General features: G+C 50.0%; 2 protein-coding genes across 2 annotated transcripts in view; one reads left to right on the forward strand and one right to left on the reverse strand.

The window, feature by feature from the left end:
- Positions 1-9,791, forward strand: part of RUFY1 (RUN and FYVE domain containing 1) — a 57,591-nt gene extending 47,800 nt beyond the window's left edge. The window contains exons 12-18 of the mRNA XM_021690917.1: positions 1,002-1,099; positions 2,688-2,807; positions 3,431-3,560; positions 4,857-4,951; positions 7,078-7,126; positions 8,694-8,771; positions 9,430-9,791. Coding sequence (XP_021546592.1) covers positions 1,002-1,099; positions 2,688-2,807; positions 3,431-3,560; positions 4,857-4,951; positions 7,078-7,126; positions 8,694-8,771; positions 9,430-9,573 — 714 coding nt within the window. The 3' untranslated portion in view covers positions 9,574-9,791. The remainder of the gene's footprint in view (positions 1-1,001; positions 1,100-2,687; positions 2,808-3,430; positions 3,561-4,856; positions 4,952-7,077; positions 7,127-8,693; positions 8,772-9,429) is intronic.
- Positions 9,792-13,029: 3,238 nt separating this feature from the next.
- On the reverse strand, positions 13,030-21,586 carry HNRNPH1 (heterogeneous nuclear ribonucleoprotein H1). The gene is given in 15 exon segments (XM_044916730.1): positions 13,030-13,116; positions 13,712-13,761; positions 14,229-14,321; positions 15,035-15,094; positions 15,187-15,246; positions 15,644-15,779; positions 15,930-16,063; positions 16,120-16,191; positions 16,275-16,317; positions 16,319-16,454; positions 17,394-17,532; positions 19,087-19,230; positions 19,442-19,597; positions 20,931-21,059; positions 21,542-21,586. Coding segments are annotated over 13 exon segments (1,320 nt in total). The 5' UTR covers positions 21,028-21,059; positions 21,542-21,586; the 3' UTR covers positions 13,030-13,116.
- Positions 21,587-22,253: the final 667 nt, after the last annotated feature.

Here is a 22,253-nt window from a genome sequence, read left to right on the forward strand (position 1 = left end):
AGTTAAAAATTACCCGCAAATGCTGCTTTAGCTGTGGCCCTCAAATTTTAACAAAATCACATCTTAGCATCTCTGAAACCTAGATGCATCGTACAGTCAGTGGCCTGACGTGTTCCAAGTAGCAGGTTTTTCTTTCTTAGTGGTGTGTAAAATTAAGACACATCTTACACTCAGTGCATCTTCAGTACTATACAATATTGCATAGTGTTTTCACTAGATTTTACCTCTGAATATTTCATAATTCTTCCTCTGGTTTATATTTTTAGCTCAGTAGTTTTAGTAATAATGCCATTTAGTTTTGTTTCCAAGATATGAGGCGTTTTTAGTCATTCTTGTGTTGTTAATGTCGAATTGTATCACATTAAGGTCCAAGAATACAGTCTGTATATTATTCTTGGGAATTTATTAGGACTTCCTTCTCTCTTTAGCCTTTCTGTATCCTTTTATTTTAAAAGCGTCTCTTTTAGACACACAGGAACATGGTGCTTTTTGCCACCCCCCCCCCACGCCCCGCCCGGTCCAGGGCTCTGGTTCAGAGCCTGGATTCAGAAGTCACATAGTCATGGGTGTGAGCATGCTGTCCTGGCTCATGCACACTAGTCTCCACCCCGACGCTCTCTCTGAGCCTCCCTTTGCCTAGAGAAGGGGGGCTAACCACCCCTGCCAGGGCCAGAGAACTCACAGGTGTGCTGGGCACGTGGGAACAGCTCAGTAATGTTGTCAGATCCCACTCTGATATTCCTTTCTGAAAAGGAACATGGACCTTTCATAGAAGGAAAGGCTCATTACTTCCTTACTTCCTTCTGGGCCTTTCTTTCTGTTGGTAACAGTGAGCGCTTCAACCCATTGTGTCTTCCAGGGCTGTGGGGAAGAGCAGCAATTAACAAAATGCTCCTGAAAGTGCTGTGAAAGTAGAGGTTGCAATCAAACCTTTCTTAATCCCGAGCAGGCCTGGCGGTGAGGGAGTGGCAGAGTGTGACCCCTTTTCCTTTCCTTGGCAGAATGCAGAGAGCTGTTTACAGCAGAAGAATGAAGCCATCACATCCTTTGAAGAAAAAAACAACCAAGTTATGTCCAGCATGAAACAGATGGAAGAAAGGTAATCACCCCACCCCCCACCCTGGCACATACTCCTTAGGAGATGGGGACATTCTCTGGACCTGGAGTTTCTCTCACAAGTACAGACAACTTGGGATGATGGGCCTTTGGGATCTGAGTCTTGCTGAAGGGGTCCGATTCCCAGCCCTAAGTGCATATTCCCTTAATCAAACTTTGGGTTCCTGTATCACACTGTCTTCCCAGGGGGTCAGACGGGTACAGTGAGCTCATTGTCACGGTCACATTTCCACATCAGTCAGTAGTGGATCACAAGAGAGTCTGAAAACTGACTCACAAGAATTTGGCAACTGATTTTCTTACAAAGGTGCAAAGGCAGTTCAGTGGAGCGAGGAAAGTCTTTTTAATAAATGATGTTGGAACAATCAGAAAAATGAATCTCAATCTACACCTCATACCTTATTCAAAAATTAACTAGAAATGGAGCATAAGTCTAAATGGAAAACTTAAAATTTCTAACTTTTAGAAGAAAATATAGGAGAAAATCTTTGTGGCTTTGGGTTAGTCAAAGAGATCTTAGACGTGACATGAAAGCCTGGGGTCCATGGGAGAACATTTTGATAAATTGGACTTTATCAAAATGTAAAACCTTTGTTCTATGAAAGACACGGTTAAGAGAATAAAAAGACATGTTACAGATTGGGACAAAATCTGCAGATCACATAGCTGACAAAGTACTTGTATCCAGAATGTGTAAAGAACTCTCAAAACTCAACAAACAGTCCAATTTAAAAATGGACAAAAGGCTTGAACAGACACTTGACCAAAGAGGGCATATGGATGGCGGACCAGCACACAAAAAGACATTCAGTATCCCTAGCCAGCAGGGACGTGCGTGTTACAATCACAGTGGGGGTCACTGTGCATGTATTAGAACAGCTAAGTATCTTTTTAGTGACAGCACTGAGTGCTGACAAGACTCCAAAGTGACTAGAACTCCCCTACCTTACCAATGGGGATGCCAAATGGTACCCCCACTGTGGAGAACGGTCTCTTAAAATAAAGCTAAACATGTTCTTATCATATGACCCCACAATCCCACTGCTGGGTATGTGCCCAAGAGCAGTGAAGACTAATGTTCACACAGAAACCTGTACACAAATGTTTATAGCAGGTCTGTGCATATAATTAAAACTAGAAGCGAACTGAGGTCTTTCATCTGATGAAGGAAAAACAAACTGTCAGCCTATATACCATGAAATAATACTCGGCCCTCGGAAGGAACCTGGAATGATCTCAGATACCGCGCTGAGCGAAGGAAGCCAGTTTCAAGAGGTTATATGAGGAACAATTCCATTTGTAGGACGTTCTCGAAAAGCCAGAGCCACGGTATCAGAGCACATCAGTGGATGCCAGGTTTAGGGGTGACTCCAGAGGGGAGCAGTAGGGAGCTTTCCAGGATGATGGAGCTCGTGGTCGCCGCGGTGGTTACACGAGTCTGTACGCGTGCTGAGAACTCTGGGAACGGTTTCACTGTGTGTTTAAAACCCCAGCCGCAAGACTGTGAAAGACGCTGCCCTCAGCCTTGAGGATAGCCCCTTTCCCACGGAGACCTGGTTCTTTGCGCGCAGGTTACAGGTCTCGGAGAGGGCGCGGCAGGGGGCCGAGGAGCGGAGCCACAAGCTGCAGCAGGAGCTGGGGGGCCGGACGTGCGCGCTGCAGGAGCAGCTCTCCCAGCTGCACGAGCAGTGGTAGGCGGGGCTGGGGCGGGGCCAGCCGCCAGGGGGCGGGGCCGGGCAGCTCCCGACTGGGCGCGGGCGGTGTCTCTTCTGCACTTACACCCGCGAAGCGGGAATCGGGGTGTGTGTCAAGCCCCGTGTCCCCCCTTTCGCAAGCGAGAGCGCCGGCTCAGGGGGTTCGGGAACGTCCCAGGGCCACTCAGCTGGTGAGAGGGGGAGTGCGGTAGCTTTCTCCCGCCCCCACCCCATGTCCCCCAATGGGAGCTGGTTCTGGGTTGCAAAACGCAGACGACGTTTTGCAGGCTCTCCCCTCAGGTCTCCGCCTGGGTGGAGGATCCCGCTCGTGCGGTCCTAAGTGTCTCTCGGGGCTGTTTTCCTTTCTGTGCGCTCACGTGCTGTCCTGTGCATGCGCCTGCTTCCCCCGGCAGGGTCCTGGTCTTCCCTCTGGAGGGGCAGGTGGCCCTGCCGGAGAGGGAGCCTGGGTTCCCTGCTCTGCTGATGGGTTTAGGTGCAGGTGCAGCACTTCTGATTCCTGTGAACTCCCCATTTCCTTTGCGGAGAATTGGGCCAGAGATTGTGCATCTTCTATGCATCTCTCTCACTGAGACTAACTCAAGTTCATTTTGGGAAAACAGCTCGAGTCTAGAGAAAGAGTGGAAATCAGAAAAAGAACAGAGACAGGCTCTTCAGCGAGAATTACAACAGGAGAAGGACACTTCCTCTCTACTCCGAGCAGAGCTACAGCAAGTGGAAGGATTAAAAAAGGTAAGGCAGCCGGCCTGGGAGGGGAGGAGCTGCTGCTGTCTCCAGGAGCCCCGGCTGCAGAGCCCCTGGTACAGCCAGAGCCGCGGCTGGTGCGCACACCGGCCACTCGGGGAGCAGTGCGGTGGGGAGAATGAAACGGGGGGGACAGCCCGCAGTGGCGGCCGTAGTCCGGGAAGCGTGCCCCGGAGGCTGACTCAAAAGACGAGTGAGGGCCAGCCATGCAGAGGCGGGCTAAGGCCGTCTCAGGCACACTGGCCACACACCGGCCCTGGCGGAGGATTCTTGGGGATTTCGTTGTGTTGAACATGATCATGGGTACTGCTGCACGGTCTGAATGAGCCCACAAAGGTTCTCTGGTCTCTGGTGGAAAGTGTCTAAGAGCCCCTCCCCGGGGGAGCCCACTGGGCTAGGGGTAGGAACCACTGGGGAGGAGAGAGGTTCCATAAGAGCCTCTCAGGCTCCAAGAGGGGACGGGAAGAAATGGTGCGCAGAAGATGACTCCTAGAAGGTTCTGCATCTTCCCCCCCCTTGATTCCACTTTGGTCTAAGATTTGAATTGCATACCCTCTTGCCCCGCACCCACACTTAGGTACACACACAAGCAGAACATGTCTGACGTCAGAGCAGGGGTCACCAGGCTCTGGGGCAGAAGGCCCAGGGGCAGCTGGGAGGGACATGCCCACCACTCAGGCCTAAGCCCTGCTGCTCTCCGTCAGCCCTGAACCCCAAATCACTGTCCTGGGTCGTTGTCAGGGCTCTTGCCAACCTGTGTCCTCCAGGGGCCCTAGCCCTGGAGGACAGTGGTTATCGGTTTGTGAGCTTCACCCCACACGCGCACATGGTCTCGGGCTGGGCGTGAGATCCCACATCCTGCCCTCCATCAGCCTTGGTCGTTCATTTTCGGGAAGTTGAGACCAGCCCTTCCCAAAAAACTATTTATTCAAATGAGCCTTCACTGTGCAGGTATCCCCCGCTCCTGCATAAGGCTCATCTGTGCGTGTTTTGAGGCAGTTCTCTGTGTTTAAACGGCCTTTTAATAGCAACTCAGATGGGCAAGGCCTTGCTTGCCCTGTGTGGGTGACTGATTTGCACATAGCTGCTTTCCTGTCCCACGTCACTGTCCCCACTGCAGGTGCCCGTTCTGGACAAACAGGCTAGTGAGAAGTCATCCATGAAATAACCGCAGCTCAAATGAGATTAACACAACAAAACTGCTTTTTGCTCTTGAAAAACATTCTGACCTGCTTGTCACTGCAATTACGTGAGTGTGTCAGGCCTCTGGTTGGTCCATTTTAGGAGCTGCGGGAGCTCCAGGACGAGAAGGCGGAGTTGCAGAAGGTTTGCAACGAGCAGGAACAAGCCCTGCAGGAAATGGGCCTGCACCTCAGCCAGTAAGAAGCCTGCCCCCCCCCCCCCTGCCACCTGCGTCGTGGCCACTGGGCCTGCCCCCCCTTCTCCGGAGTCACACCAGCCTGCCCACCAGGCGCCAAACCAAGTTCTGCTGTCCGGGAGGGGGAGGGCCGGGTGTTCCAGGGTGACCCCCCAGGAAGTCAGGCCTCGGAGACACAGCGCCGGTTTAACTAATGCATTAGGAAATCCCTTCTAGTGAGCCCTCCTGTTCACTAGCTCAGCCTCTAGGTCCCAAGCAAGCCAGGGGGGCGGTGGGTGGGGTGCTTGCTGGCCCGCAGTCAGACCAGGGGGGCTGCCGTGGTTTGAGGATTCCACCCGCTGTGGCATTAAGCACAACCACCGCCCCCCTCTCTGGATATTCACGTCTACCAGCATCCGTCTGTCTGTCCTGCTGGGTACTGCTCTCTCTCCTTTGACCTGACAGCCCTCCCCCCGGGGTCCCCGTCCTGCCAGGTTGCTCTGGCCCATCCGATAGGTCACACTGCAGACTGTAGGATTTGTTCATTTGTGAGATGACTGTGTTTTCAAAGCCGCTGGGGAGCTTTATTCTCCTTAGGAGTCAGGACTCCTGGTTGCAGAGAGCCAGAAACCCAGTTCAGACTGTCTCAAGCCAAAAAAGCCATCAGGAATCAGTGTCTCCCTCCTAGTCTGCCGTCCTTCTGCTCCCTCACCGGTGGCTCTGGCCCCCACCAGGTCCTGTTCTGGCGCCTTCCCCAAGCACAGTGACCAGAGAGATGGGGGCCCCGTGGGAGCCTGTGACCAGAGGTCCAGACATGAGGACCAACAGAGAAGCAGCTAGAAACACACCGTAGTAGCACGTGTATTAGGCTGCGCTGGGGTTGTCGTGTCAAGGACGTGTGACGTGGGCAAGGATCCCCAAGGAACATCCTTGGTGCTTCCTCCCTCCCTCTCTCTTCCCTCCATCCTGCAAGCTGACACCAGGTGACAGAGGACAGGGCTCTCCTCAGAGCCTCCACCAGCTAGACACAGCTGCCCGGTTTCTCTCTCTGGGCAACGTCCGGATCCTTCCCAAGTTGTGTTTCCCAGGGACGTGCTTGCACGTTCGGGCTGCCGTCCTGACCTGGGGTCCCCCGGTTACCCCCCGCCGCCCGGGCAGCTTCTGGTCCTGTCAGACTGCAGGCCTGTCTCTGAGCTGCTTGGGCGGGACTGAAGGCCCCGATGCTCAGTTTCCCAGTCCTCCCCTGGAAGTCTCGTCTGTGTCTCAGAGCCCTGCCACTTTGACCCTTCTGTTGATCCAGTGACAGTTTAGGCTAATGTCAGCTTTTCAGAAAAGGCTCAGGACCTCCCCACCCCGCCCCCCCAGCCTGCAATTACAGATACACTGTTTCGTTTTATCTGGTTGAATTCTGCCAGTGTAGACCACATTCAGGCCTGTCTTCTATGTGGACGACTAAGGAACTGTTTTTCCCCTAACAAGGGTGGAGCAAGTGAACCTGTCCTCGGAGCAGGACTGTTCTAGAAGGAGCAGGCAGCAGGAAAGGGGCCGGAGGAGCCGTGCAGATTTGGGTGCCTACTGTGGGGGGGCCCCGCACCCCCATTCAGGCACATGTCCCATGCAGGAATGGTTGCCCGGAGAAGCCAGGAACCTGACTTCTAGGAAATTATTCCCAGTTCTTGATTTTATTTATTTGACAGTGAGAGAGGGAACACAAGCAGGGGGAGCAGGGGAGGGAGCAGCAGGCCTCCCACTGAGCAGGGAGCCCGATGCGGGGCTCCGGGGCTCGATCCCAGGACCCCGGGATCATGACCCGAGCCGAAGGCAGACGCTTAACGACTGAGCCACCCAGGCGCCCTCCCAGTTTTTAAATGGTTGCAACTACTTCAAAGTCTTTTTAAACCTGGCAGGCTCCACAGTCTGTTTTGGGACCACGTTCGTTCCACAGGCTCCTAGAGCGCGGCAGACATGAGCCAACATGATGAGGTGACTCTGGGATGATAAAAGGCAGAGAGCGTGTTCTGGAACAACTCCTGTATGGGGCTGCTCTCTCCTAAGCCGTCACCCTCCTGAAGCCAGTCAGACAGTAGCTGTGGGCTTGCTGAGTTTGAGAGCCTCACACGGCTATAAATCATCTTTATTTTTTTTAAGATCAAAGCTGAAGATGGAAGACATCAAAGAAGTAAACAAGGCGCTGAAGGTACTGGATTGTTAACGTTATTAGTCTCAGAATCACTGCCCCCGGCTTAGCTCACGCTCCTGCCCTGGGCGCTCAGGTTCTCCCAAGTCAGGTGAGGGATGTGTCCCAGAGGCCTGTGACCTGGGGACATGTGACACTGGCAGGCGCTGGGGCCCAGCCCACAACCTCCGTCCTGATTCCGGCCCCTCAGCTGGACGTTCAAGAGCAGGCCTAGATCACAGGAGCCCAAATGAAGGGAGGGAAAAGTGGCAGAAAGAGATCCAGGGATTTTTTTATTTTTTATTTTTTATTTTTTTTAAAGATTTTTATTTATTTATTTGACAGAGACACAGCGAGAGAGGGAACACAAGCAGGGGGAGTGGGAGAGGGAGAAGCAGGCTCCCCGCAGAGCAGGGAGCCCGATGTAGGACTCGATCCCAGGACCCTGGGATCATGACCTGAGCCGAAGGCAGTCACTCAACCGACTGAGCCACCCAGGCGCCCCCAGGGATTTTTTTAAATAGGGAGCAAGTGAGGGGCCCGAGGCCACCCCGAGCCAGGCCGCGTCTCTGGAGCATCTCGGGGAGGGCCGAAGGATGCCCGCCACCTAGGGCGGGCGGGGACGCGTGGGACCGGGTGACCCGGTCCGGGCGCCAGGCTGGCCAGCTGGGCCGTGGACGGGGGAGAGGGGGGCAGTTGAGAGAGGAAGGGACGGCCCAGCTGAGACAGGCAAGTCCGCCCTCCACCAGATCAGAGACCCTGGCGCCCGGCAGGTCGGGGCGGCCAACTGTCCCAGCCGTCGCAGCAGCCGGACGTGAACTTGGCAGCACTGGCTTCCCTCCCTTGTACCTGGAAAGCTCCTTGAAGGGCACCCCTGCCCTGCCCGGATGTGCCGGCCAGCAACAGCCAGCAGCACCACACAGACAAGCTGTCGGGCGTCACGCTGCAGCTCCTGAGGTGGCTCTGTCGCCGCCAGATGCAAAGGAGCCGGAACAGCTCCTCAGGCCTTTGGCCCCGTTGAGCGCTCAGTCCCTCTGGCTGCGTAAATGGCACATCCTCGTTTTCCTTTAGAAAGATCTCCAGAAAGGCAGCTTTAAAGCCTCAGATCCCGCCTCTCCGTATTGTGCTGCGGGTTGGGGGCTTAGCACGTGGACAGGGACCTCCCAGCCCCCTCCCCCCAGCCCGGTGCGTTGCCTTCTGTCCCTCAGCAGGGCCCGCCGTGGCAGGGCTGGCCCCTCTCTGTCTGGAGCAGGTCTCCGCCAGGGTCAGTTTGCAAGCGCTAGATCCAGGCTCAGGGTACCTCAGCCCAAGGGCATTTATTGACAAGGGGCGGGTGAGTCTGGGTGACAGGAAGCCGGGGAACCTGGCTGGAGGCCAGGGGTGACCTGCAGGGGCCGGGAAGCCCGAGCCGGCTAGAGGGCGGGTGGTCGGCAGCCCTGGAGCTCCGGCTGTGGCCGCGTCTGGGGGGAGGCGGTCCCTGGAAAGGAGACCCTCAAAAGGCCCTGATGTTGGGCAGTCGGAACACAGCTACAGGTCGGTCTCAGGAGCCCGGCCGCAAAGTGGGATTGTTGTGGTCTTGCCCCCTCAGGGCCATACGTGGCTGAAGGATGATGAAGCGACGCACTGTAAGCAGTGTGAGAAGGAGTTCTCCATCTCCCGGAGGAAGGTACGTGGGGTGGTCCTCCAGCAGCTCCCACAGGGGCTCCCCTTCGGCCCATTCCCGTGGGACCCGGGCCACCGCATGCGCCCGCGCTCGCTGCTGTGCTGACCCCCGCAGACGGCTTCCCGGCTTGTCCCCACCCGTCCTTTCAAGGATTGGCAGATTTCTTTGGGACTTGGGGTGCTCGCGTACAGAACACTAGGTGAGTGTGTCAGTCGAAGTTCATTGTCAGCAACAGGACCAAAATCTGGCTAAATTAGGCGGAAACCATCTCTAGAGAACCCGTGGACAGACCGGCATCCACAGCCCCAGAAGCTGAGCGGCGGTCTGGGCAGGGCCCGAGCCCCGGGGACTCTGCCTTCCGCTTCCAGGACTGGGGTCCCCGCACCCAGCCTTTGGTCCGGGGCTCATGGGGCTTTGGTGGAGCAGCGGGGCAGGACATGGGTCCCTAGCAAGACTGAAAGCCTGTCCAGCCCACAGACCGCCCCCCGCCCCCGAATGGACCCCTGCTGCCTGGGGGGGGGGGGGTCGGAAGGCGTCCAGCGCGCTGGCGGAGGATCCCTGCTGCTGGGGGGTGGGTCGGAAGGCGTCCCTCGCGCTGGCGGAGGACCCCTGCGGGGGGGTCGGAGGCGCGCCCGCCCTGACCGCCCCCTCGTGCCCCCAGCACCACTGCCGCCACTGCGGCCACATCTTCTGCAGCACGTGCTCCAGCAGCGAGCTGGCCCTGCCCTCCTACCCCAGGCCCGTGCGCGTGTGTGACAGCTGCCACACCCTGCTGCTGCAGCGCTGCTCATCGTCCGGCCACTGACCGCCCGGCCTGCCTTCCGCCTCGGCTGGGGCTCCAAGGGAGCCTCGTCTCTTTGCTCCTGTCACCTGCCCGCACTCACAAAACCAAGCGGCCCTTCCGCGGTTGTACTACTGTCGCGAGTACCCCGCTCCCGTCCCCCCACACCATGTCTTCCCTGCGTCAGAGTCGAGAGATGGGCCGTGCCCCACCCTTGTGAATATGTCTCTAGACCTGCAATAAAAGCCTTTATTTTTCACGCTGGTGCACAAACTGCCGGCATCACAGGGACAGCCTTGGGGGCAGGCCTCAGAGCCACCCCCCTGTCGAGTCTGGACCAGGACTACCGACCTGGGGGGCGGGGGGGAGGCCCAGGGCGCAGGCTGGCCCTGCCCAGGGAGCCAAGGACAGGACGGGCATGGAGGAAGTGACCTTACCCCCATCACCAGAGCTCAGGTGTTCCCTAGGCCCCGGAGTTGACACAGACGACGACAGCTTGATCTAGTGCGCTCCGAAGGACACACCTGTGGGAAGCACCTGCCGGGCCACCAGTTCTTACTTTCCCAAGCAGGGCCAGGACAGGTGCTGTTTGTCGGCTATGAAAATGGGCTCCGCGCATGCTCACCCCCACCCGACCGGTCCGGGCTCTCGAATACCCAGGTGAAGGAACTGTCCAGACTAGCCCGTCCACCCAAGGAGCCCTCGGTGGACTCCCCTTGCTCACTGCCCAGTCCCCTGCCCCTCGTCCCCTGGCCCTTTCCTTCGTGGGTTCTGACCCCGCATCTGCCGCGCCCTTAGATCTGTCCTTTCCCAACAGGAACCTGGGCGGCTCAGCGAGGTTAGGTCCCAGGATCTGCGGGCCCAGCTCCAAAGCCATGTTCCTTCCAGCAAGTACATGGCAGCGAGAGCAGCTGCCAGGAGGCCCCCTCTCCTTCTGTCACTTCCTCTGAGCAGCTTTTTAATCTCTGGGTCCAGCTTTTCCAAAGATGCTTACATGCTGCCGCGCAGCCCGCAACTGGTCTGGCATTAGAGATCTGTACCTTGTTTTCAGTGCACCCAATTTGGACTCCAACTTGCTGGGGAGCCTGAAGCAGGTCATTTCACCTCTGGGCCTTAGCGCTCATCTGCACACACACAAAAGGAAGCAGAATACCTGATCCTAGACCGTTCTGACAGCTCCCACCACCGCGCGGCCCTCAGTGCTCTTCCCGTATCGTAACGGATTCTTTTCCCCCACCTCCCTTCTCCACCCACAAGCAACAGATGTTCGACAGGCATTATTCACACAGGATCGCTGTGCCAGTTAGCAAGTGTTTAGCTGCGTGAGACAGAACTTTTCTCCTCACACATCAGACATGCCCCTGAACCCGTGGAACCCTTAGGCTGCGGTCTGGCAGCCCTCCTGACCCTGGCGACAGGGGCCACAGATGGCCTAGGGCAGCACTTCTCAAGCTGACGCGCCCAGGCCTGTTACCCAGGGACACAGCAGGGGCCGTTAGAACGCCCACTCCCAACAATCTGAGGTTCTGGTCCTGGCTAACAAGTGCCCAGGTGGTTCTCATGCAGGTTCCAAAGCACCAGAATGGCCCAAGCCTCACTTTGTAAAAGCCGAACGGTTCTGCACTCACTTAGCCTTCCTCCCCACACATCTAGTTATAGTCTCGTCTCTTCTTCCCACGGGCCTTTTCTCAACACAGATGTTCCCTCCGTAGAACAAGGTAGCTGAAAGACTCAGGGAAGGAACCGTCCCGGGGCCTTCTCAACACGGGTCGGTTCCACAGAGTGACTCTGCTAAGACCCCGGGGGGCAGTACTAGGTCTGGAACACAGCTGGAGACCAAATGCTCAGAACCTCCTCCCCCGAAAACGATTTTCTCTAAACCAGAAGAGCAGCTAGAGGGTACATGCCAAGTCTACCACTTCCGTACGCCAGCCTGACTGCACACGTAGGACAGCACCAGCCCGCAGGGGTGCACCCAGTCCTGACGGGAGGGCATGGAGCAGGGTAGGGCCTGCAGGGCCTTTCACGCACATTTGTGCAATGTTGCCATCTACAGACTCTTAGAAACAGGATTCCAAGCAAACCTCATCCGACATGAGAGAGTCTTCAGCATTGTCACAGCGAGTGAAAATGGCTTCAGATCAGATCTACTGAAGGGACTTTGGGGATGATCCCTTTAAAAAGTACTTAATGCCAACTACTCCAGAGTTGTCAAAGAGTTCTACCAAAACAGGTGGATTCCAATTATAGAATTAAACTAGTCCTTTTCGCTCGGAAATGCAATTTGGTATTCTACCTCCAAAACTATAAGGAATGAATTCTGCCCCTAAGTGGACCTGATCTTTAGGAATCAAAGACCGAAAGACTCCCTCTGAAAGCCATTTATAAGCTAGCTCCTTCTACAAGCCCCCCTCCCCCATGCCCCATGGAAGCAAAACTTCAGGGAAGCCACCGGAGTGGGAGGGGCAGCTCCTGGTGGGTCCCCCCTTGCCTCCAGCACTGCCTTCTCAGCCATGCCTGCCGCAGGCCTCTGGAGACATGCAGAACATGCAGTCAGTACTGCCACCTCTCCCTGGGTTTTGTGCAAGCGCTTAGCAAGGGCAGTTGGGGTTAAGTCCTGTGCAGCCAGGCCAAACACGCAGCCCTTCCACAAGGGCCCCCATAAGCTCCGTTTACCTTCAGTTGCACCGGAGGGAAGAGGAGGCTGCTGAGCCTCTCTGCCACAGCCAGAGACGTGGGCCACTGTCACCTACGCCCCAGGCAGGAAGAGAGCACCAAGAAACAGTCCACATGACACTGAAGCACAGACAAGACAAAGTGCAGTTTTTAAAAGGAAGATTTATTTGACAAGTTTCACTTAGCGCAATACACCTAAAAGGAAATCACGATACAAGGAAAAGTTTAAATCAAGGCCTCAGAATTTCATACAAACACCAAGACCAAAATCCTAACGTATGGTGTTGCGTCTCAAAGTCCCCCATTAACTTAAAAAAAAAAAAAAAAAAAAAAGGCTTCAACTTACGTGCCTTAGAGGTTATTAAATGAAACTAGAATTAACAAACATGCCAAATGTGTTCACTTTTAATTGTAGACACAGCTCCTATATTGAGTTTTACAAAAAAGCATGTCTTTCAACATGCATCCCAACAGTGTTCAATGTAATGTGGTAGAAGAGCAACATTTAACATAATTCAACTGCTTTAACCTAAATACACTTGCTTAAGTACATCCTACAATAGAACTAGAGAAAAGCTGAAAATTGTTTAACAGTTATAGTTTACTCCGTTGTTACATCCTAGATGAATGTTTGTGTTCAAAAATACTGAACCTTAAGTCTTTAAAACAATCCTGATTTCCACTTAGAGTAAGCATCAATCACAAGCTTGTATTGCAAAACTGTTAAACTTTTTTAAAAAAACGTTGACCAAGAGTCAGTGATCAGGATCAGTTACATTCCCCATCCACCACTCATACTGGACATGCTAGACATCCCTCCCATTCCGTTCACGCCCAGAGATGCTCGGCTTCCACTACTGTAGTAGCTGCTGTTCACTGCGCCTTGGCTGCCTGCAGAGAGAGCAATGTGACAAGTCAGCAGAATCATCAGATCATCAGTCAAAACAGAGCATTCCAAGAAAAAGTTTAAAAAGTATACGAGTACAAATGGCTGCTGTCCAAGTGGCGAGAAGCATGTTTGGGAAAGGGGACTCCCGACTCCAAACAAGTCTCAATTAACCCCTTTTCTCTGCAGTACCAACTTGCCAGACTCTTGTGCTACCATTTAATCGGATGCTTCAGGATCAACATAGAAAATTAAGTTTAAAGGAAAACTAGTGTTTTTCAAAAATTGCAAAAATTACTTCATGTTGTTTTTAAAGCTAAGCAAAGCATTTTAAAAAAAAATTTACCATAAAACATTCACAATGTGTCCATCGAATGGCATATATGAATAGGGAGGACGGGGGCAGTCTCTTGCTTTTCCTATTCATGGTGGGCAAGAAGTGAGATGACGAAAGTTGGGACTTAAGGCAACTCACTGTGCCCAAAATGGCAGCCTCCATGGAGTTAAGTCAGAGCCATTGACTGCTATAGAAAGTGTTATTACAACATATCAGTATTTGCTATTGGGAATTTAAATTATATTTTTTGAGAAAATATTTACCTATGCAATGTTTGATTGAAAATCACTGGAGTTTTCCTGTAAAACTTGGTCTGCAAAAGGATTTTGTAGGGTAAGACTATAATACCAAAATCACCATTCTTTAGACCAATTGAAAAAAAAATAAAAATAAAAACAATCCTAGGATAAAACTGACTAGTAAATACGGTCCTAAACCCAACCACCATTCTATTTAAATTCTCCCTCCATCTAAAATGGATTTAATGCTAACCAAAAGACAGAAAAAAAAAAAAAAAAATCAACAGTTTAATTGTTTAATAAATGGAGGCAGATGTTTTCTGGCTCGACATTAGTCCAAGTTGCAATGACTAATTTATAGAACGCTTCCCCCTCCCAATGATTGGTTCCAAAAATTAAGCTATTAATAATAGAACAAGTTACGTTTGGATCAAAAGCAAACATTTATTAACCCACTTTTACCAAAAAGGAGCCTGCATATTCCCCCATCTAAAGAAACCTGCCTAAAACTTATTTCAAGTATGTAAAAAAGCACACTTACCATATCCACTCATGCTGCTCTGGCCACCATAGCCGCCTCCATAACCACCACTCAGCTGCTGACTGGCTGGGCCGCCATAACTGGACTGGTTTGCTGTTAAGTTAAGAGAACATTAGGACCTTGTTCCGTATGTAATGTGGTACCTGGTGGTACCGGGCTTGTAATTCTAAATCTATCATTTTCCAGTCTTGATCTCGTATCTCTATAACCCTCTGCCTCCTTCTGCCTATCGCCTATAACCAAACTACCTTTCTATCCATCATATGAACTAGACAAACATTTATAAACTAGAAGGCCAACAGTATGCACATCAGCAGGACTAAATCCACATGATTCCGTAAGTAGAAGCATTCTGAGAAGACCTTAGGATATTGCTTAACTGGGGGGATTTAGTGGGGTTTTCCCCCCAATAATTTGATACAGTAAGGTTATGTCATACACAGGTTATCACTGAACACCTAATTATGCCCAACTAACCATGCCCAAAACTTTACTGACCTTGTGCTTTTAACTAGATATTAATTTTAGACTTCTACTTCATACTTAAGACAATTCAACTAGTTTCTGCAGTCCCCTCCCCCAAAACTACTAAAAACTAGTTATCTAAACAATTTTATTTAACTCACAATGATTTAAATAAGCCAGACACAAAATTCAAATCGCAATCTCTTTGCCTAACTTAATTATGCTAAACTCCTTAAAACATAACTTAACTTACATAATCGACTTATATAGGTATAAATGTTTTGGTTTTTAAAAAAACTAACGATATTTACACAAGCCCATGCCTCCCATCATTTGGCTACCATAAGCACCACCGCTTGCTCCTGCTGTAGAATTCAAGAAGAGTTCTACATATCTGTGTTCTGAAATGAGAGAAAAGGCATACAAGGTTAGCTTAAAAAAAAGACACTAAAGTGATATTTACACAAACCCATGCCTCCTAGCATTTGGCTACCGTAAGCACCACCGCTTGCTCCTGCTGTAGAATTCAAGAAGAGTTCTACATATCTGTGTTCTGAAATGAGAAAAAAAAAGTTTGAAAGTGTTTGTTGGTAAAAGAAAAAAGATAAGCACTTTACGTTCTTAAACAAGTAGATCTGTGAACTTCAAATACTTTTGGTAAAAAAAATTCTAGCTGCTTACTCTGGTTTCAACCACCAGCCTTTTGATTTAAACGTTCATCGAAATTGTTCTAAGTTTGTCAATTAAGGATATACTTCAAGTCCACGTTACCACAAACCCCTTTTCAATCACACTAATTTTTAAAACCCACATGCTTTTTACACACACACCATAGAACTAACCCATTATGGGAGAACACATTTCTCATGCATCCGTACTATTTCTCTATCACAAACACTGGTCATTCAACCATCTGTTAGAGACCCCAAGATACTTAAAACCACACTTACGCATATTTGCTTTGTCTTTTGACATAGCTGCCACAGCATCTTCGTGAGTTGCAAACTCGACATCCGCTTCACCAGTTACTCTGCCATCAGGACCAATTTCAATATGTACTCTCACAGGATTGAGCGGTGAAAAAAACTAAATACAAGGTATTTCAGAGAACGAAGTCAAAGATCCACCGTTACCCAAAAAAAGCACAATTTAAACCTGTTTCACCTAATTAGAATAAAAACCAAGTTTTTACTGCTATCCTGAGCCAGACACCTCGTAAATTTATCCGGCACTTACGTTATAAATGTCATTCTCAGTAGCTCTGTAAGGCAATCCCCGCATGTGTACACAATGTCCTGTTGTGCTCTGGAAAGTAGAGCCACCATCCCCGTATCTGTGGTCAGACATTCCTGAAAAACAGTAATTGAGGTCTAGATTTACAAGAGTGTGAGTATCCTTCAGCTGAGAAACTCAATTCTTACCTTACCTCTTCCAAATCTATCCGACCCAAATCCATAGCCATCATTATAGCCGTTATAATCATCATAGCCTCCATAACCTGGAAGACAGTAAGGACAATCAGCCAAATGAACACAGTCACAGGAGGAACAGACCTCACGACGCCTGCACGGCCTCACCTACCTCCACCGTAAGCACCACGCCTCATCCGTTCAAAGCCAGCCCCCCCTGCCAATGCTGTTGTACCCTCTGCCAGCTCCAGGCCTGTCATAGGGACCTGGCCGCTGCATGGCCATAAGCTTTCGTGGTGGATCATAGTGAGTTCTAACTTCAGCGCGACTGCTCTTAAAGATTTCGATATACCTAAAGCATTGTTCATGAGGGAAGGGGGTGGGGAGGGGAGAGAAAACATTAGTCCATTTCATACAGGTACTTAGTTACACAAGAAAACAATGTAGTCATAGCCATGAAACTGACTAATATTTAAAGCCAGATTTCTTATATTTGCATAGGCAATGACCAGAAATTCACTCAATTGTAAGATTTAATGTAAAATTTATAGAGTAAAAGTCACTCCTCTGAGGCAGAGAGCCCAACCTTAGGGGTAAAGAGGAGTACTATAAATGTCTTAGGAGGGAAAGAATTCCACTCAACTTTCAACATTTCAGGTCTTAAATCGTTGGCAGCATGTATAGCAAGTGGGCTAAAAAGCCAGCCTCCACCAACAGTCTAGCCCACACTACACATTTCCTTTCGCCAATAATACCCCAGGCCTATGCTTTTAGTAGGAATCAGCATAGGTAAGCGCATGCTTCAATGAAAAATAGTCACAAGCAAAGAGAATAAAACCTTTTGTGACAATTTCTTGAAAGCTATGCTTATTAATACATATGCAGAATATTTATACAGCAAGAAAAAGTTTGTTGCATTTCAACTTTAAAAACAAGATCAGAAAGTATCACATTTTCTTATGGTAATATTAATTTACTAGGTGGGTGTTATTACAGCTAAAGCCAGGTTTGCATTAACATTTTTTAAAGCCATAGTCTCTCAACTCTAGTGATTAGAATTAGGAATCTTACAATATTGTCAGGGAGATCAAATTAACTGGGGACAATTTTAAAACCTAAACTTTCATCTCAATGCATTATGGGACTTTTAACACAGGAAATTTGAAAATTGTGGCAAAACGTCAATCAATTGGGACTAGAAAATAGATTTCTTCCTTCTAAGCAGAGAGAATATGGATTTAATTGTTTACCATAAGAAAAGTGACAAATCCAACCAACCATCCATCCCCACCTGTGCCCTATTCTTTCCTTGTGTTTCTTTAGAGCCTTTTCAGCTATTTCCTGTGAAGCAAACTGCACGAAGGCCTCCCCCGTACTCCTCCCCTGGAAGTCCACCGGCAATGTTATCCCATTTGGCACGATTTCCAACCCTTCAACCCAAGGACAAATAACCCCAGTAGGGGGGCAATATTAACATCACAAGCCCAAAAATGATTCTTCTTATAGCTTTAAATAAACCAGAATTTTAACTTTAGGTGAACGGTATGCTTTCAACAAGTAACTCTTTACATATGCATTGTAATAATATGAAGTTCCATTATTACAAAGTATAACTCAATTCTTAACACACCCCATGGCATAGTATGTAAAAGAAAAAAAAACAAAAAACAAAATAAAAACAAAAAACACTTGAACACAGGATGCATTAAGAATTCAACAATTAACACTCTAATCTATGCAAATTAATGTTGAGAATTACAGAAGAATTTAATAAAGTTTCAAGCATTAAATACAACAGTTACTAAACTTAAAACACACCTTTTACCTCATTTTATATTTCAATGTTTTAAGTTAGTGGAACTTCAACTTTTTAAAAAAATTACACATTTAAACATTTTATATACAAATTGAAACATTGCTTAAGTCATATAATTGACAAACATACAATCTAAACTTTTCAACAAACAACTGATCTACACAGCACAATCATGCACTCTTATGCTCTAACAGTAGTATGATTCACTTCTGGAAATTCCGTCTATGAAAAATCCTTTCCGTGGATACATTCCCAAGCTTACAAAAAGGGCTTAAAGCACTTTCCTAGAAGATATGAAATTATGTTCATATTTAACGTTGACAGATAGCATTCAATTCTCACCAATTTAGACAAAAACAATCAAAAACAGACTTGATTTCAAAAATTCTGGCAAAATATTAGGACTTGATAACATATCTAAGTCAAGATTTTAATACATACTACACTGAACCATGAAAGGATTTCTTGTTCTTAATTCCACTTTATTACATCATGAATATTAAAATAGTTACTTAAAGTATGTTATCTAACATTCTGCTAAACATGCAATTTTATCAGCTCTTCAGCATAAAAACATTCAAATACTTTAGGCCCAGAACAATTTCAAAACACTTTCTGTATTTCAGATACTGAGACTACATTCAAACTACTCCTACATTAGACCGACTTTTAGTAAGTTTATATAATTCCCTGGCTAAACGAACCATAAAAGTTGTTGTGGTTTTTTTTCCCCCCATGAAGAGAATTAGACCATTAGAGACATTTCTGGGCCCATGACCCAACGTGTCTTAAGACATAGGCGCTTGCCATAAATTACAACAACCTAACTGATACTAATCTAACATTAAGGAATCTTACCTTTACTTGGTACTTTGCTGAACAGCATTGTGAGGAAAGTAGTTAAGCTGTCGAGGACAATCCTCAAAGATCTACTCTGAACTACAACACTAAATATAGGCAAACTTAGCATTTTGGAAGTACTTAATTTCCACCTTTAAGATGGGCTTAAATTATTTGAAGGTCTCCAGGAAGAAGAAAACATTTAATTCATCTGCACATACTCACACCTGTTTAAGTATCTAAGCTACTGGACTTTAAGGTCTATTAAATCACATGTTGCCAGAAGCTTGCCAGAACTCACTGCTCAGCATCAAACACAACTACATACCTGAGAAGAACTGAACAATTTCTTCCTTGCTACATCCAAAGGGGAGTCCTCTAAGCCGTACAAAGCCATCATTGGCCGTGTCAGGACTATTTGGACCAGTATGCTTCAACACCCAATCCATTTCAACGTTGTTTGACTTGAATACTGAAAGAGGTGCTTAGAATTAGTCAATTTTGGAAAATTAGAGAACAAAGTTCAGACTTCCTAGGTCTTTAGATAATCTAGGAAGAGCTGCCATAAACTCCCTTAGATGACCATTTCCATGCGGTCAAATACCTAAAATTCAGAAGGGGTAAGATAGAGCTCTATGTGTTTAATATTTTATTTACTGTTACTAGGGCAACATAAATCAAACCTTCAACATATCTGTGTCCCATAGTTTCTCTGTCTTTTTTCAGGGCCAATTTGACTTCATCTTCTGATTCAAGTTCAACAAAAGCCTCGCCACTCGGTCTGCCTTCTCTGGTGTAGATGAAACGAATACCTTGAGCCCCATTTTGAATTTTGCAGTCTGGAAAGAAAACAACCGTTAATACAGAATTTAAAACTAAAAAACCACCTCTGGGTGATACAGATGAAATGCCTGTTTATTCCCCTGCTACAAAGCAGAGCTTCTACAAAGCCTAGAATGACCCATAGTACCAATTCCCAGGGCCACTTTCCAGTACTTAAGCACTTATCTTCCCCCAAACTTTCTTATTCTCTGGACACCTTTCCATTGCATCAAGAAAATCCAATAGTCAAAGCAATTTCTTAAAGTTATCTCCAAGTCCTCTCCATTGAACATCCTTTGTAACCTCTCATAAACTAAGTCTGGACTCTGATTTTATGCCATTTTCTGAGTCTGGTTTCAAGTTTCGGTCTGGGGCACTTGATGGTTTTACCTTACTGGCAGCAACATACAATTTCTCCTGCGAATCCAAATTGCAGGGCCAATACTCACCTAAAAGGGGATCAACGTTAGCAAGCTAAAATGCTCCAAGTTGCACAGCTGAAGCCAAACCCAGTCTTGCTCACTGCAAGGTGGCTTCCAGTGTACTTGGTTCTCGTTTTACAGGTCGTTTTCCGTTACCAATGCTAAATTCAGATAGTAGGTCAATCCTACAAGTGTCCTTCCAAAACCTGCAAATTTCTCCCAAATATATCTGTATCAGTCTAAACTCACACTAACAATAAGAACAAGGACATTTTGGTAGAAATTATTCAGGAAACCTGCATACTGGAAAAAAGCTACATAGGCAAGTGAACTTCCCTGGGGTTGTGTCCTCAACTGTAAAGTGAGCCCAGTCAAGAACTAGATGGGCAAAAACTCTTCACAATTACCAAATCTTGATTAGGAAAATTTTCTAAATTAAGAAGTGACATTTTAACTTTCTGAAGTCGAAAGCCCCGCTTCAAGGACATACCGAAAGTGGAAATAAATTGTAATACTTTAAGGATTTGCAAAATGTATTGTTTGCCCAGCTAACTGGACAATTTTCCCAAGATGGAGAGCGAAATCCCACTTATCCTTTCGAAAGGACAACCGCAGAAACACTAGTGCTTAGAGTAAGTGAAAAGGACAAAAAAATCCTCCAGAGAGGCCGCACTCCCCCCTCCCCCCGCCCCAAGGGCTCGGAGGGCTCGGAGGGCGGGCGGGGCTTTCGCAATTTCCATTGCGTAACAGCGCCCGGCAAGGCGCGAGCAGCCCAGCGGGAACGGCTGCCGCCCGCGCCCCACCAGGGGGCGCCCCGGGCCCGGCCCGCCCCGCCCTGGCACGCCCGCCTCCCGGCTCGACCGCCCGCCCGCCCGCCCGCCGGCCGGCCGGCCCCGGCGGCGAACTCCCGCCTCCGCTTCAAACTCACCAGAAAAAAAACGCTGCACCTCGTCTGCCGAGCAAGACCAGGGCAAGCCCCGGACCTTCACCACGAATCCCTCTCCGCCTTCGGTGCCCAACATCATCGTCTCCTCGTGGGTCCTGGCGTCGACACAGACTGCAGGCGGGGGACGAGCGTCAGACCGGGAAAATGATCACATTAAACTGCCCTCCGGGCTCGAGGCGGCCGCCGGCCTGCGGGGCCCGAGGAAGAGCCGAGCTCGTGCGGACGCCCGAACCCCGGCGATTCCAACACTCGACACCCCTTCGGCCTGCGCCCAGGCCCCCGCAGCCGCTCTGGACACCAGGTGCCACTGCCCCAAGCCGAGGGGGCCCTGGCCTAGCGCCAGCGTGGAGGCAAGGAAATGGCGGCGGCCGCTTCCGCTCCGCCTCCTCCGACATCTCACACAATAGAGTCGGCGCGGCCTGCAGGCCTCGGCGGCCCCGCCGCCACTCGGCGAGCTCTTGCTGGCTCCACGCGGCAGCCCGCACCTTGCCAGGGCCCCCCAGGCTCTACAGAGGTCTCGGGGCAAGCAATCCTCCCAAAAATGGCATCCTCGGGGGCCGCTGGGCGCCAAACACAGAGCCACAAACACTCACCTGAACGCACGACTCCGGCGTGGCTGAGAAGAAATGGCCAGCAGGCGCCTGCGCAACCTAAATAAGGCCCTTTGAACAAGCTCTGCGCACGCGCAGCTAGGTGCCCGCACCGCCCCCTTGCGTCACACAGAGCTCAGACGCATGCGTAATTTCATGAGCCGGCCCCCCACTCTAGCCAGCGCACTATTATGCGCATGCGTTTGGGGCTCATCCCCCTCCCACCTCTATAAACCCGCTGGGCTTTTTTGCGCCTGCGCCATCCCGCGATTATTGAACTTGGTTTACGATTTAGTTTCACGCGCATGCGTCTTCCTTCAAACCGTTCCGTCGCCTTACCCGCCAGAGTGGGGGAGGGGAATGGCGGCTGTCAATTCCCCGTAGGGACCGTATGTAAGGCAGTCCCGCGCTCTGGGCTGTGAGGTGGGTGGTGAGGTGGCCGTGTTCCTACCCCTTCCCTAGCCTATTATCCGCGCCCCGGGCCGACCTGAAGGGACAGCCGCTCCCTGCCTTGGCGCCTCCTGTACCCCTTTTCTCCCTAGAGCCAGCCCGTGACCACCTGGGCCTCTCCTGGGGGCTGCAACACCAGGAGCACGTCCGAGGCGTGTATGCCTCCACTCCCCTTACCTGCCACCGTCGGGCCTGGGGCCCGGAGCCGCGCGGGGTCCCCGTGCCCGTCCCTCAGTCCTGTACCCCGCTTTTGCCCTAACGAACT

The sequence above is a fragment of the Neomonachus schauinslandi genome, chromosome 7 (genome assembly GCF_002201575.2).
Source record: "Neomonachus schauinslandi chromosome 7, ASM220157v2, whole genome shotgun sequence".
NCBI classification, from domain to species: domain Eukaryota; kingdom Metazoa; phylum Chordata; class Mammalia; order Carnivora; family Phocidae; genus Neomonachus; species Neomonachus schauinslandi.